At 36.2% G+C, this 14,047-nt stretch overlaps 1 protein-coding gene across 1 annotated transcript; it reads right to left on the bottom strand.

Annotated features, from left to right (window-relative positions):
- Window positions 1-5,113: 5,113 nt before the first annotated feature.
- On the bottom strand, window positions 5,114-13,725 carry sycp3 (synaptonemal complex protein 3). Its single transcript, XM_023296296.3, has 9 exons — window positions 13,663-13,725; window positions 13,147-13,287; window positions 12,135-12,216; window positions 11,809-11,843; window positions 10,573-10,690; window positions 10,151-10,250; window positions 9,013-9,111; window positions 8,238-8,342; window positions 5,114-5,551 (listed from the first exon to the last, which is right to left on the bottom strand). Exons 2-9 carry the CDS (start codon window positions 13,271-13,273, stop codon window positions 5,498-5,500), a joined length of 720 nt encoding a protein of 239 aa, XP_023152064.2. The 5' UTR covers window positions 13,274-13,287; window positions 13,663-13,725; the 3' UTR covers window positions 5,114-5,497.
- Between the last annotated feature and the right edge of the window lie 322 nt (window positions 13,726-14,047).

The following is a 14,047-nucleotide window of genomic DNA, read 5'->3' as shown; positions in this document are numbered from 1 at the left end:
CATAAAGATGTAGAAAAATCAAAAAATGTCATAGTATAGTATGTCGAAAAAACAAAAAAAATCAAAAAAGTGTCATAGTATAGTAAGCCGTAAAAATATAGAAAATCCAAAAAAGTCATAGTATATGTCGTAAAAGCATAAAAATCCAAAAATGTCATAGTATGTTTTAAAAACATAAAAATCTAAAAAAAAAAAGTCATAGTATAATATGTTGTAAAAATATAGAAAATCCAAAAATGTCATAATATAGTATGTCGAAAAAGCATTTAAAAAATCAAAAAATGTCACAGCATAGTATGTCGTAAAAGCATAAAAATCAAAAAATGTCATATAGTATGTTGTAAAAACATAAAAATCCAAAAAATGTCATAGTATAGTATGTTGCAAAAGCATAAAAAAAAAACAAAAAATGTCATAGTATAGTTTGTCGTAAAACATAAAAATCAAAAAAGTCATAGTACAGTATGTCTTGAAACATAAAAATTCCCAAAAAAAGTCATAGCAATGTATGTCGTACAAATACAAATTAAAAAAAAAAAAGTCATAGTATGTCGTAAAAACATAATGACATTTTATAGTATGTTGTAAAAACATTCAAAAAATGTTATATTCTAGTATGTTGTTAAAACTTGGTCAAAAATATATGTCCAAAAAAAAAGTCACAGTAAAGTATGTTGTTAAGAACAAAAAACATCATAAATCATAAAAAAAAATGTCACAATATCACATGCAGTGAAAAATATTGCATTTATGTTGTAAAAACATAAAAATGTCAGAATGTTGTAAAAAAAATATCTTAGTAAAGTATGTTGTAAAATCTAAGAAAAAATGTTAGTACAGTGTGTGGTATAAACTTTTTAAAAATATCATAGTTTAGTATGTTTTGGTTCTTCTACTAGTTGAGAATGTCTCTGTTGTGTTGATGCAGAGAGTTTCTTATAGTACAGTTTTAACACTCACCAGTCTGCTGTCAGTGAACAGCTGGACGCTCAGGAATGGAGTCATGGAGCTCACATGGATCATCTCAGACCCTCAGTAGGAGGCAGCTGGACTTTTTGGTTCTTTAAGAAACTGAGACTTCCTGGTTCTGACTATCATGTGGAACCCTTGAGGTGTGAACATTGGTGAAGCTGTCTGAGGAGGAATTCAGGACAATCTTGCTGGACTAAAATCAAACCTGCGGCTCTTCTGCTAATTGACTGGTTGCTAGGAAACGACATCCTGAGGTTATCTGCAGCCTTATTGGCCTAAATGTACATAATAATAATAATAATAATAATAATAATAATAATAATAATAATAATAATAATAATAATAATAATAATAATAATAATAATAATAACAATAATAATAATAATAATAATAATAATAAATTTATTTTTAAAAATTGCAAAACCTTCAGGAAGAAAATTCCAATAATTCCTTAAAAGTTTCCCTTAAAAGTTTTATTTTTTTTAAAAATCCCCAAAATTTGGCAAGAAAATTCTGGTAAATATTTTCAAAAAATGAGTAAAAATCTTCCAAAAAAATCCTAAAAATATCGAAAGTGATTAAATATATATCAGTGAAACTTCTAATATTTTCTTTAAGAACGTTCACATAAAAATCAACCAAAATCCAGTGAATTTCAATGGATTTTGGTTGATTTTTTTGTGAATGTTCTTAAAGAAACATTTTTAACATTTCTTTTTTCCACCAAAAAATGTTCAAAGATTTCCCAAAAATGTTGAAAATGTGGACATCAGAAGTTTCATTGTGAAAATAGATTTTTTATTCCTACATTTTCAAACTTAAAAAACGGGTCAATTTTGACCCACAGGACAACACAAGGGTTAAATGAATAATTAGCTAGATTAGCATGCAACTCAAACAACGGACCTAGGCAGTTTGAAAACTAAAGAATAATATTGAGGGTTAAAATTAAGTCCAAAAATTTGAGAATTAAACAGTTAGAGAGACGACATCACACCAAAGAACCTGGCAGCTAAAGTTCAAATAAAACAAGAGAGAACATCTAAAATAAACAGGACATAAAACAGAATAAAACATTAAAACTAAATAAAGCTAAAAGTAAACCTCATATACACTATATTGCCAAAAGTATTTGCTCACCCATCCAAATAATCAGAATCAAGTGTTCCAATCACTTCCATGGCCACAGGTGTATAAAATCAAGCATCTAGGCTGCAGACTGCTTTTACAAACATTTGTGAAAGAATGGGTCGCTCTCAGGAGCTCAGTGAATTCCAGCGTAGAACTGTGATAGGATGCCACCTGTGCAACAAATCCAGTCGTGACATTTCCTCACTCCTAAATATTCCACAGTCAACTGTCAGCTGTATTATAAGAAAGTGGAAGTGTGTGGGAACAACAGCAACTCAGCCACCAAGTGGTAGGCCACGTAAACTGACAGAGTGGGGTCAGTGGATGCTGAGGAGCATAGTGCCAAGAGGTCACCAACTTTCTGCAGAGTCAATCGCTACAGACCTTCAAACTTCATGTGGCCTTCAGATTAGCTCAAGAACAGTGCTTCAGCAGAGAGCTTCATGGAATGGGTTTCCATGGCCGAGCAGCTGCATCCAAGCCATACATCACCAAGTGCAATGCAAAGCGTGGGATGCAGTGGTGTAAAGCAGCCTCCACTGGACTCTAGAGCAGTGGAGACACCTTCTCTGGAGTGACCAATCACGCTTCTCCATCTGGCAATCTGATGGACCAGTCCAGTGAAAGGAACTCTGAATGCTTCAGCATACCAAGACATTTTGGACAATTCCATGCTCCCACCTTTGTGGGAACAGTTTGGAGCTGGTCCTTCCTCTTCCAACATGACTGTGCACCAGTGCACAAAGCAAGGTCCATAAAGACATGGATGACAGAGTCTGGTGTGGATGAACTTGACTGGCCTGCACAGAGTCCTGACCTCAACCCCATAGAACACCTTTGGGATGAATTAGAGCAGAGACTGAGAGCCAGACCTTCTGGTCCAACATCAGTGTGAGACCTCACAAATGCGTTTCTGGAAGAATGGTCAAAAATTCCCATAAACACACTCCTAAACCTTGTGGACAGCCTTCCCAGAAGAGTTGAAGCTGTTATAGCTGCAAAGGGTGGACCGATGTCATATTGAACCCTATGGATTAGGAATGGGATGTCACTTACGTTCATATGCGAGTCAAGGCAGGTGAGCGAATACTTTTGGCAATATAGTGTATAAAAGTGGGTTTTAAGAAGTGATTTAAAAGAAGACTCTGCTATTCTACTCTACATATTAATATAACATAAAAAAACTCGTATTTGACTTATAAACTGAACATTGAACTAGTTTTAGGCTCTTATCCAGGTTGTTTTCTCCTGACTAGATCCTTGCTTATGTTCTATCTACTCTGAGATGTAAAAGCTTCTGCTAAATGAAATGTAGAATTGTTTTAGCAGCTGGTGAAATCCTGCAGTGAAACGATAAGAACAGAGCGCATCTCAAAATAATAATTTCTCAAACTAGACCTAAATCAGCTGGTGATCCAGTAGAACTACTGAAGAACATGAAGACTACCTCGCTGTTGAACTGTAATATAAAGACTGATGTTGGCAAAGTTTACTGTCAACTTTATGAACAAAATGCAGCCAATACTTTGAGTAAATGTTCATTAAATAAAAGGTAAAGCTTGCAGCAGTGTTTATCACAGAGTTCAACGTTGTAAAAACACACTTCCACCTTCCTGCTGCCATGAATTAGTCCTAAACTGTGTTCGACCAATCAACACAGACCTTCCAACCATATAACCAATAAATAAATAATCCATGCGTGTCATTAAAGCTGTTAAAATGTAAATATATTACCAGTCTAACTCTTCTAAAGGCCTGTACTGAAACAACGTGATGAGCAGGTCTTAATCCATGCTGTCAAATATTGTACTGCAGTATATTTTTGTATATGTTTACATTTGCACATTGTTTTTATTTACACCGTTTCTTCTCTTTGTGCCTATTTAGCACTGATCTTTGTATATTAAACATCACCTACATTCTCACACTACCATTCTAAAGTTTGGTGTCACCCATACAATTTCATATTTTCCATGAAAACTCACACTTTAATTCATGTGCTAACATAACTGCACAAGGGTTTTCTAATCATCAATCAACAGCATTAGCTAACACAATGTAGCATTAGAACACAGGAGTGATGGTTGCTGGAAATGTTCCTCTGTACCTCTATGGAGATATTCCATTAAAAATCAGCCGTTTCCAGCTAGAATAGTCATTTACCACATTAACAATGTCTAGACTGTGTTTCTGATTAACCCTCGTGTCGTTCTGCAAGTCAAAATTGACCCGTTTTAAAGTTTGAAAATGTGGGGAAAAAAATCTATTTTCACAGTGAAACTTCGGATGTCCACATTTTCAGTATTTTTGGGAAATCTGAACATTTATTGGTGGAAAAAAGAAATTCAGCAAAATTTGCTGGATTTTGGTTGATTTTTTTATATGAATGTTCTTAAAGAAAATATTAGAACTTTTCCTGATATATATATATGGAATCACTTTAGATATTTTTAGGATTTTTTTGGAAGATATTTACTAATTTTTTGAAAATATTTACAAGAATTTTTTTTGCTAAATTTTGGGGATTTTTTAAAAAAAATAAAACTTTTCAGGGAAACTTTTAAGGAACTATTGGAATTTTCTTCTTAAAGGTTTTGCAAACTTTCAGAAATTTGGGGAAGTTTTTGCTGAATTTTGGGATTTTTTTCAGACAACGAAACAATATTTTTTGGTGCCCGTAAATGAGGACAACAGGAGGCTTAATTTAATGCTATCGTCACTGAAAAAAAAAATGCTTTTCTTTCAAAAATAATAACATTTCTAAGTGATCCCAAATGTTTGAACGGCATGTAAGTATTTATGTTGTTTATACTGTTTTTTTTTCTGTATATAATCTTTCTGCACTGCTCTTGTGTATTCATATTTGTTATTTAAATGTATTTCCGTAAATACAGCATTACACAGAAAATTAAGATTTTCATTGTACCGATAACTAATTGCTGCATATGACAATAAAATCCTTCAAATTCACCTCTCAGAAATGATAAAGAATAACCTGTATGGGCTCTAATGATGATTTTTACTCCGGGACACTTTAAAATGACTTTGCACCCAACTCCGTCGCACAAACAACTTATTTTTTACTCTTACAGAAGTTCGATAGAATTTTCCAGATGTAGGCTTTTTTTTCCCAGTGTGAATTTTGAGTCGTCTGCCGAATAAATTACAATCCACACAAAGCGTCTATAAAAACAGTTAAATAACAACAATTAAAAAGTTTCTCAAATCTCCAACTCTGACTGGAACAAAGGCTCAGCGCAAACAGGACATCTGGAAATGAAGCCAACAGTGCGTAACCATGACAACCCTGCAGCTACACAGCCACAGTAACCACGGTAACACCAACCTAGAACTGCATCCTTAACACAGGAACCATCGCCACGGTAACAGCAGGCTAGAACAGCATGGAGTGAAGAGACTTGCGGACGGTGGCCATCTCCTGCTGTTGCTATGGAAACAACAACGCCACCACATGTTTTATTATCTATTATTGCAGTACTTTGTAAACACACTTTGATTTGTTTTCATACTTTACAAACAGCACAGGAGGCATCTGATTGGTTAAAACTCAACCTACAGCAGATGCTTTGGCCCCCACGGAGCCCAGGGGCCACTTTTAAAAGATTTCGAACTTAAAATCTAAAATATTTTCTAAAACAAGTCTCCGTGGCAACAGGTTAAGCAGAATATCCCAGACGTCTCTCCACCCAGATACGATTCCCAGCTCGATTTCAGATGTTCCCAGGCCAGATGAGATATGTGATCCATCCAGGTCGTTGCATCTCAGATCATTAATTCACTTTTTAATTTCTGTTCGACCTTCTCCGATTCCCCTGAATTTTTTTTGCAGCATGAATTATGGGTATTTAGAAAAACGTTTGTGAAATTTCAGCTTGATGTATCAAATATTTTCCAAGATACACTACTGGCCCAAAAGTTTTAGAACGCCCCAATTTTTTCAGTTTTTTATTGAAACTGAAGTAGTTCAAGTCCAGTTAATAGCTTGAAATGGTACCAAGGTAAGTGGTGAACAACCAGAGGTTAAAAAAGGTGAGGTTACCCAAAATTGAAAAATAATGTACATTTCAGAATTATATAAAAAGAAGTGGGTTAACAACTTCAAGCTGTTCTGCAGCAATGGAGGTGGATCAAGCCTTGAAAGTTGATGCTACCAAATCCTACAGGTGTCCCAACTTTTCTTCATTACTTCCAAACCCCTCTGTCTGCATGAAAGTAGTGTTGGAACACACTGTGGCACCATACCCTCCAGAGCATTATTTGAACAGCATTGTACTGCAGAAAGTAGTGTGTTGCTATAAAAATGGTGAGGAAAAGGAAATTAACAATAGAAGAGAGACAGACCATCATTAAAAATGTAGGTCTTTCCTACAGAGAAATTGTGAAGAAAGCCAAGGTGCCAGTGAGTCCAGGTTTCTTCACCATCAAAAGGCTCAGAAACTGGAAGAAACTCTGACAGAAAGAGGTCTGGAAGACCCGAAGCCACAACAGAATCAGAAGACAAGTTTCTGAGAGTCAACAGCTTGGTGATAGGAGTTCACAGGACAACAGCTTGAAGCACAGCTAAATAGCGGTCATAGTAAGAAGTCTCAGTTTCAACTGTGAAGAGAAGACTTGGAGTTGCAGGTTTGACAGGTGGAGTTGCAGCAAGAAAGCCATTGCTAAGATATGAGAATAAGAAAAAGAGGCTTGCCTGGGCCATGAAACGCCACCAATGGACTACTGAAAACTGGAAGAAGGTATCATGGACTGATCAATCAATATTTAAAATCTTTAGTTCATCACACAGGATTTTTGTACACCGTCCAGTAGGAGAAAGGATGGTTCCTCAGTGTTTGACATCAACTGTCAAACATGGAGGAGGAAGTGTGACGGTCTGGGTCTATTTTACTGGATCCAGGGTCGGTGACTTGTACAGAGTGAGAGGCAACCTGAACCAAAACGGCTACAACAGCATTCTGCAGCGCCATGCAGTACCCTCTGGTATGTTCCTAGTTGGTCAGGGGTTCATCCTACAGCAAGATAATGACCCAAAACACAAGTCCAAGCTATGTCAGTACTACCTTAGGAACAAAAGAACAAGATGGTAAGCTTAGTCTCCAGTCTCCAGACTTAAACCCCATGGAGCTGGTTTGGGATGAACTGGACGGAAGAGTGAAAGCAAAGCAACCTACAAATGCCACACATTTATGGGAACTTCTGCAACAGAATTGGGAAGAACTTTCTGAAGAATATTTGATTTCCATTGTGGAAAGAATGCTTCGAGTGTGTTCAGCTGTTATATCTGCCAAAAGTGGCTACTTTGATGAGTCACAAGTTTAGAATACATTAAAAAACTGGAAAAATTGGGACGTTTTAAAATTTTTGACCAGTAGTGTATGATCTTTTAAAATTCGACCCATTTACAGCACATTTTTCGCACATTTAACTTCAACACGTCGTCATTTTAGTCTGAATGTTGTTGCTTCTAATGAGAATCCTGCTGCTCATAAACGTTGTAGAATTAAACAGCTATGTGCAACGGGTAAATTTAGACGTCTACCTAAAATCTGAACATGAGTTAAATTAGTCGAAGTCTGTCTTTGGGAAATCACCCCCGATCTGAGCTGCTTCATGGAGTCATGTCAGGGTTACAGGAAGTAATAGAAGACATTGAGACAAACGGAACTAACAGAAAAGCTGAGATCAGTTCATAAATATGCTGCTCAACAATCTGTCAGAGGTTTACAACTCATGTTAAATCCCTAAAAAATAACGTGTTTACTTCAAAATTCTTCTGCATTGCAAAATGATCTAAATACTCGAATATAGTTAAAAGTCAAAGATGCACAAGTTTCAATAAAATCAAATGTGTGACTCCATGTTTGTAATTTATTGTGGTTTGAAGATACTTAAAGCTCATATTTATCAGTACTGTGTGTGTAAAAGCTCAAGCAGCAGCAGTACACTCATGGATCCATGTTAAACTGCATTCTGATCATCAAATAAATTCCATTTAAAACCACTCCTTCCTCAATATATTATAGATTCACACTGAGAGGTTTTATTTTATTACTCAGGCTGCCTGGAAATTTGATCTTATTCCAGTCACTTGTTTACCAACAAAGTGAGCTCACCGTGTCCATGAGGATCTTCTTCTGCAGGGTGGCCATCTCCTTCTTCAGCTGCTGTTGCGCCCCCTGCAGGAAGGCCTCCTGACTCTTCTCCATCTCCTCCATGTTCTGCAGGAAACACGTTTAAACATTCAGGGGTCGGTTCAAACACAAACTGTCTTCATCCACATTAAAGAATATTTAGCAAGCAGCATCTGTTACACTCTAGAAGAAAGTAGAAGAGGTTCCTGATAAAGGATAAACGATCATCATTGGTTCACTACAGCCTGGATGAAGAGTTGTGGATTTTTAGATCTTTAGATTTTGACTAGCAGGAGTCCAAACATCCATTAAGAGTCCTGATCCCAGCATCATGGAGTCAGTCTGAAGAGACAGACTGAGTCTAAGATGTTGAGAAAAACCTCTTCAAGGCTGCAATTTTGAAAGCATCCTTACTTAACTTTCTAAATCTTTAGCTGCACGTCTTTCACAGGTGAAGTGCAGCGAAGTTGTCCCACCATAAAACACCAGATATGAAGCTACTCTGATGTCTTTTAGAATCATTTTATTCAGCAGTTTCCCCTTTTAATTCCAACCATTTGACGAACAAAAATGTTCATTAGCTGGGTATATGAAACCACACAATAAACTGGTTAAAACATTTCCTCTTTGTAAAGTTGTATCATGATGCTGCTGCTAAAACGCAAATAATGATAAACCAAATGTACTCTTAGTTTCTTTTAAGAGGCTGAAATGGCTTTGCAGGTAGGTGTTGCTTTGCATTCAGTCAGGTTTTTACCTTTACAAGCTGCTCGTACAGCTCTTTGATGGTTTTCAGCTTCTGTTTCTGAGTGACTCTTGCCTGCTGCAGGATTTTCTGATGCTGCCGGAACAGATTCTGTGGACAAAAAGCGCAGATTGTAAACCTAACGAGCTCTAGAGGCCACAGTCTAGCAGAAGTTAATCTGAGGGGAAAGGATTCCAGGGGATTACATTCATCAGTAAACAGAAGATGTTCTGTCAGTGATCCCTTTGGAGCGTTTCACTTTATATTTCAGTTTGCTGGACGTCTATTTAAGGCACCAAAATGTCACATAACTAATATATAAATACCTGCTTGTTCCTGCTATATACATACAGATTTGGGCCGAGTTGAAAAATGCATCAAATCCCCTTTTTAGTTCATGCAAGTTTTTCAATTCAAATAGATTTTGGTTGACGACTGAATCGATGAATAGACATATAGGTGAACTTAAACACTACTGAAATCTGCGACATTCACAGATTACTGCAAACTCAAAGTGCAATTACAGTGATTATCAACCCTAATAAGAACAAGATTAACCCTGCGAATCTCTGCAAGCGGGTTTTAAAGGGAGGTTTTCTCCAAATAATAAAATTTAAAAGAAACACTAAAATGACATCGCTTATCAGACACAGAAACTGTAAAAACAGAGAGGATCATTAGATTTTCTGCTTTCCAACGGTCATCGAACAAACCGTGTGTGCAAAACAAGCCAGCCGCAGATGGATTCCCCCACATAAAGAGCCGGGTTCTGCTCAAGGTTTCTTCCCGTTAAAAGGGAGTTCAATCTTGCCAACTGTTGCCTTAAGGATTGTTCTGGGGGTTCAGGAATATGGGTTCTGTAAAGCGTCTTGAGACAATTTGACCTGTATTTGGCGCTATATAAATAAAATTGAAAATCGAAAACTATATAATCTAATATTGAAAATAATCAACTATATAATAAACTACAAAATGTGTGTAATGAGAAACACATGAATGGCAAAAGTGACGTCATTTGTCCTAAAAAAATTATGATGTGGAGTTCTGAACAGGGAAGATTTGAATTATTGACGTCTGCAACACATATCCAGTCTATATATTAATGATAAAATGGTTCTATTTAACCAAACAACCAAGAGAGTGAACTGACATTGAGCTTCTCCTCCTGCTCTTTAGCTCGTACGGCTTCGGTTTCCCACTGCTGCAGGGCTGCCGACATCTGCTCAGAGTACTGCTGAGTCATCTTCTGTCTGCAAACACAAACACACACTTATAGTCAGCATCAAAAACCACAAATACGTTTCTACTACAGCATGAAAAGCAAATTTAAGTTTGATAATCTACTTTACGTTTCACTAATTGATCTCTTTAGCTTTTGTCCAAATTAGTTTGTTAAATTGCTTTTTAAAAGCTGTAAAATCATCATTTAACATCCATCACTGCAAGCTTTACAACAGAATGAATGGAGAGTGTTTTAACTGTCGAGGAACAATTGCACTTAATTTCCTTTCTCACTTCTCAAAGATTAAATCAATCAATAGTCTGATCAGGTTTCTCTGAGGAAAGACAAACCTCTGGCTGTGATGTGTGTTCCATCGCTGTTCCAGTTTGTGCTGACTTCCCTTCATGTAGTTCTTCGTCAGACACTCCAGACGTTTCCTCTTCACCTGCAGCACCTTACTGATGTCAGCTGGAAGCAAACAGCACATAGAACAGTGAAGAGCAGAAGAAAATATCCACTGAGACAAAAAAAAACCCTGCTGCGAGACAAAAATTATCCCAAAGAGACAAAATGATCAAAAAGAGACATGAAAAACCCACAAAAAGACACAAAATTACCAAAAAGAGACAAAAAACAAGCACAAAGAATGAAAAAAACCACAGAGAGGAAAATGGCTACAAAGAGACAAGAAAAACTCACAAAATACCTAAAATTACCACAAAAAGACAAAAAAACAACCACAAAGAGATAAGAAAACCCCACAAAAAGACACAAAATGACCACAAGGAGATGGAAAAATGACAACAAAGAGGTGAAAAACAACCACAAAGAGATGAGAAATGACCACATAGAGACAAGAAAACCCCACAAAAGATGCAAAATGACCACAAAAATACACAAAATGACCAAAAAGAGATGAAAAATGTCCTCAAAAAGACTAAAAAAGCAACCACAGAGACGAACAATTACCACGAGACAAGACAACCCTACAAAGACACAAAATGACCAAAAACAGACAAAAAACATTCACAAACAATGAAAAATAACCACAAAGAGACAAGGAAAAACCCGCAAAAAGACACGAAATTACCAAAAACAGACAAAAAACAACCACAAAGAATGAACAACCACAAAGAGACACGGAAAACCCACAAAATACCTAAAACGGCCGCAAAACGACAAAAAAACAAGCACAAAGAATGAAAAACAAGCACAAAGAGATGAAAAATGACCACAAAGAAAAAAGAAAATCCCACAAAGACCTAAAACGACCACAAAAAGACAAAAAAAACAACCATAAAGATGAAAAACGATGACAAAGAGACAAGAAAACATCACAAAGGACGCAAAATGACTACAAAGAGATAAACAATAACCACCAGTGTACCAGAAAAAAGAAGAAAAAACAACAGTTGCCAACAACGGGAGCAAATAACACAGAACTAGATACAATCAGAATTTATTAATAATGTGCAATTTCTAACTTTTTAAAGAAACCTGTTAAGATCAATGTGCTCTTAATGCACTGTATTCATGCTAGAAGTCTTTATTTACTCAGAGTAAATAAAATAAAAACAGCTTCTTACCTCCAAATTTCTCCAACATTGACTGCACCTCATTTCTGGATATGTGTAAAGACAAAAGTTACTTATTGTATGAAGTGCACATCATCAGCACACATTCTTACAGCTAAATGAAGCATGAATAAAACTAAAAGCTGCAACGATTAATTCATTATTCTTTTAAGTGAAAATTAAACAGCAACTACAATGACAGCAGAATAACCTTTTAGTCACATATTTGCTATTTTGAGATTCTAAAATATAAGGATTTCTTTGTTTTAAAGGCTTGTCTGTGGGACATTATAACAGGGGTAACAAAAACTATGAATTATTCAAGAAATAAGTCGTACCCGACAGCACAGGTTGCTTCCTCCTGTTCAAAGTCAGCTGCAGATCTATTCTTCACCAGTTTTTCTACTATTGGAGTTTCATCTGGAACAATAAAAGTCAACATTAACGTCTTAAAAAGTACTTCTGTGTGAGCTTTATTTTAAAATGTTCTTTACTATGCAAAACCTGAATATAAAAGAAAAAAATACTGGTAACCTCTGAGGTTAAACAAATACCAGTGAACAGCGTATATTAACAAAACCAGAAGGCAATAATAAAAATACATCAAAGGAGGAGCACAAACTTATCGTCTTGATAGACTTTTTGTTTTTGGAGGAGAAAATGGTTCTCATGTTATACGCGGTTTCATTCCCAGACTAAATAAATAAGGATTTGAGGATTGTGGATATGAAATTTTGCTCATTTCATAACATAATATTCTCTGATTTTACAGCTACAACCTTCATTGAAACCAAATTCTCTCGTCATGAGTGTAAAAAAGATCCAGTGTTATCAATAAAAAAAAATCCCTCAGGTCGTTCAAGATAATATAATAAGGTAATAATATAATACACAAAATCCAGCAGGACACCTGTATTTTAAATTTAAAAATTAGAGCAACACAACCTGTACAGCATAAAGAAGCTCAAAAAATAGTTCCTGAAGAGTTGCAGAAGATCTACTTAGAAAGTTTATATCCTCCACGCTGAGGAAGGTTGAGTTTCAAAATCAAAAATAAAATGTGGACAAATGAAGTAATGAAAATATCAAAGAATTAAACCTCAGTAATGCACTGAGTTCTTCCTTTTGAATTTTACAGCGGAGCAAATGCCCAACTGTTCAAATGATTAGTGTAAGATAATACAGTCCTGAATAATTTGATATTTAATTGATTTTGCACAGGGGTTTACTAATTCTGCTGTATACTGTATGTCTAATATCATTTTGGGAGATAAAAAGCAAATCTGACCAACTAAAGTGTGTTCAGAATTACCAATACTGGCTCTAGCTAGCTAACATTAGCTAACTTACCTTCTCTGGCCTCGTCCTTGGAGCCACTCAGGTCCTTCTTTACATCCTCTTCAGTAAAATCATAAACATCTTTTTTAGATTTTTCCTCCAGAAGTTTCTTCTTCTTCTGTTTCCTGGCTGTAGCCATTCCTCCTGGATGTTCTGTTGGCAGAAATTCTTAGCTGGTACAGGACAAACACCAGGCTGCGCTAATGGCGGCGGCTAACGGCGAGCTAATGCTAATATTAGCAGATTAGCTGAAGCGGCAAAAGGATCATGTCACTGCTAATGGCGGCGGCTAACGACGAGCTAATGCCAATATTAGCTGTAGCGGCTAAAGGATCAAATTACTGCTAATGGCGGCAGCTAACAGTGAGCAATGCTAATATTAGCTGCAGCTGCAGTTAATGGCGGCTGTTTCGCATAAAAACCGACATAACTCGGATTTATTCGGTCTTAAACTCAAACGGATCTCTCGTCAGTCTTCAAGATTTCCCTCTGAATAAGTAAACTTAAATAGATGATAAATAAACTAACCTGAAGAAGTTAATCGGCTAGTTAGCTTGTTGGACAGCGGCTGGATTCCCGCCACAACCTGCCGAAAACCTCCGGTTTAAAGAGCAATACATGTTTTTACCACTGAGGAAAATATTAACCATACATGTTTTAGCAGATTTTTTGTGTATTTGTTTGACATTTCTAAATTTTTTGGTGATTTTATGGGCTTAAGGATTACAGAAAACAAAAAATAACATTTATATATTAAACACATATTTGTCACAATTTATCAGCATTTAGCTGATTGCAGTCAGTTTCAGGGCAGTGACATTAATGTTCTTATTGCCAGATCTCATGATGCAAACAAGCAACCAGCTCTATGGAAACAAGCCCAAAAAAGCCCAGCAGCTGAACTGCCACATTT

This window comes from Amphiprion ocellaris, chromosome 3 (assembly GCF_022539595.1).
Source record: "Amphiprion ocellaris isolate individual 3 ecotype Okinawa chromosome 3, ASM2253959v1, whole genome shotgun sequence".
In the NCBI taxonomy this organism is placed as follows: domain Eukaryota; kingdom Metazoa; phylum Chordata; class Actinopteri; family Pomacentridae; genus Amphiprion; species Amphiprion ocellaris.
This window is presented reverse-complemented; position numbering and strand designations above follow the sequence as displayed.

Coding starts and splice junctions, on each gene's coding strand:
- sycp3 (XM_023296296.3), bottom strand. CDS start 13,273: ATGGCTACAGCCAGGAAACAGAAGAAGAAGAAACTTCTGGAGGAAAAA. Junction 12,217..13,146: donor CAAGGACGAGGCCAGAGAAG/GTAAGTTAGCTA, acceptor TTATTGTTCCAG/ATGAAACTCCAATAGTAGAA. Junction 10,251..10,572: donor AACACACATCACAGCCAGAG/GTTTGTCTTTCC, acceptor TTGTGTTTGCAG/ACAGAAGATGACTCAGCAGT.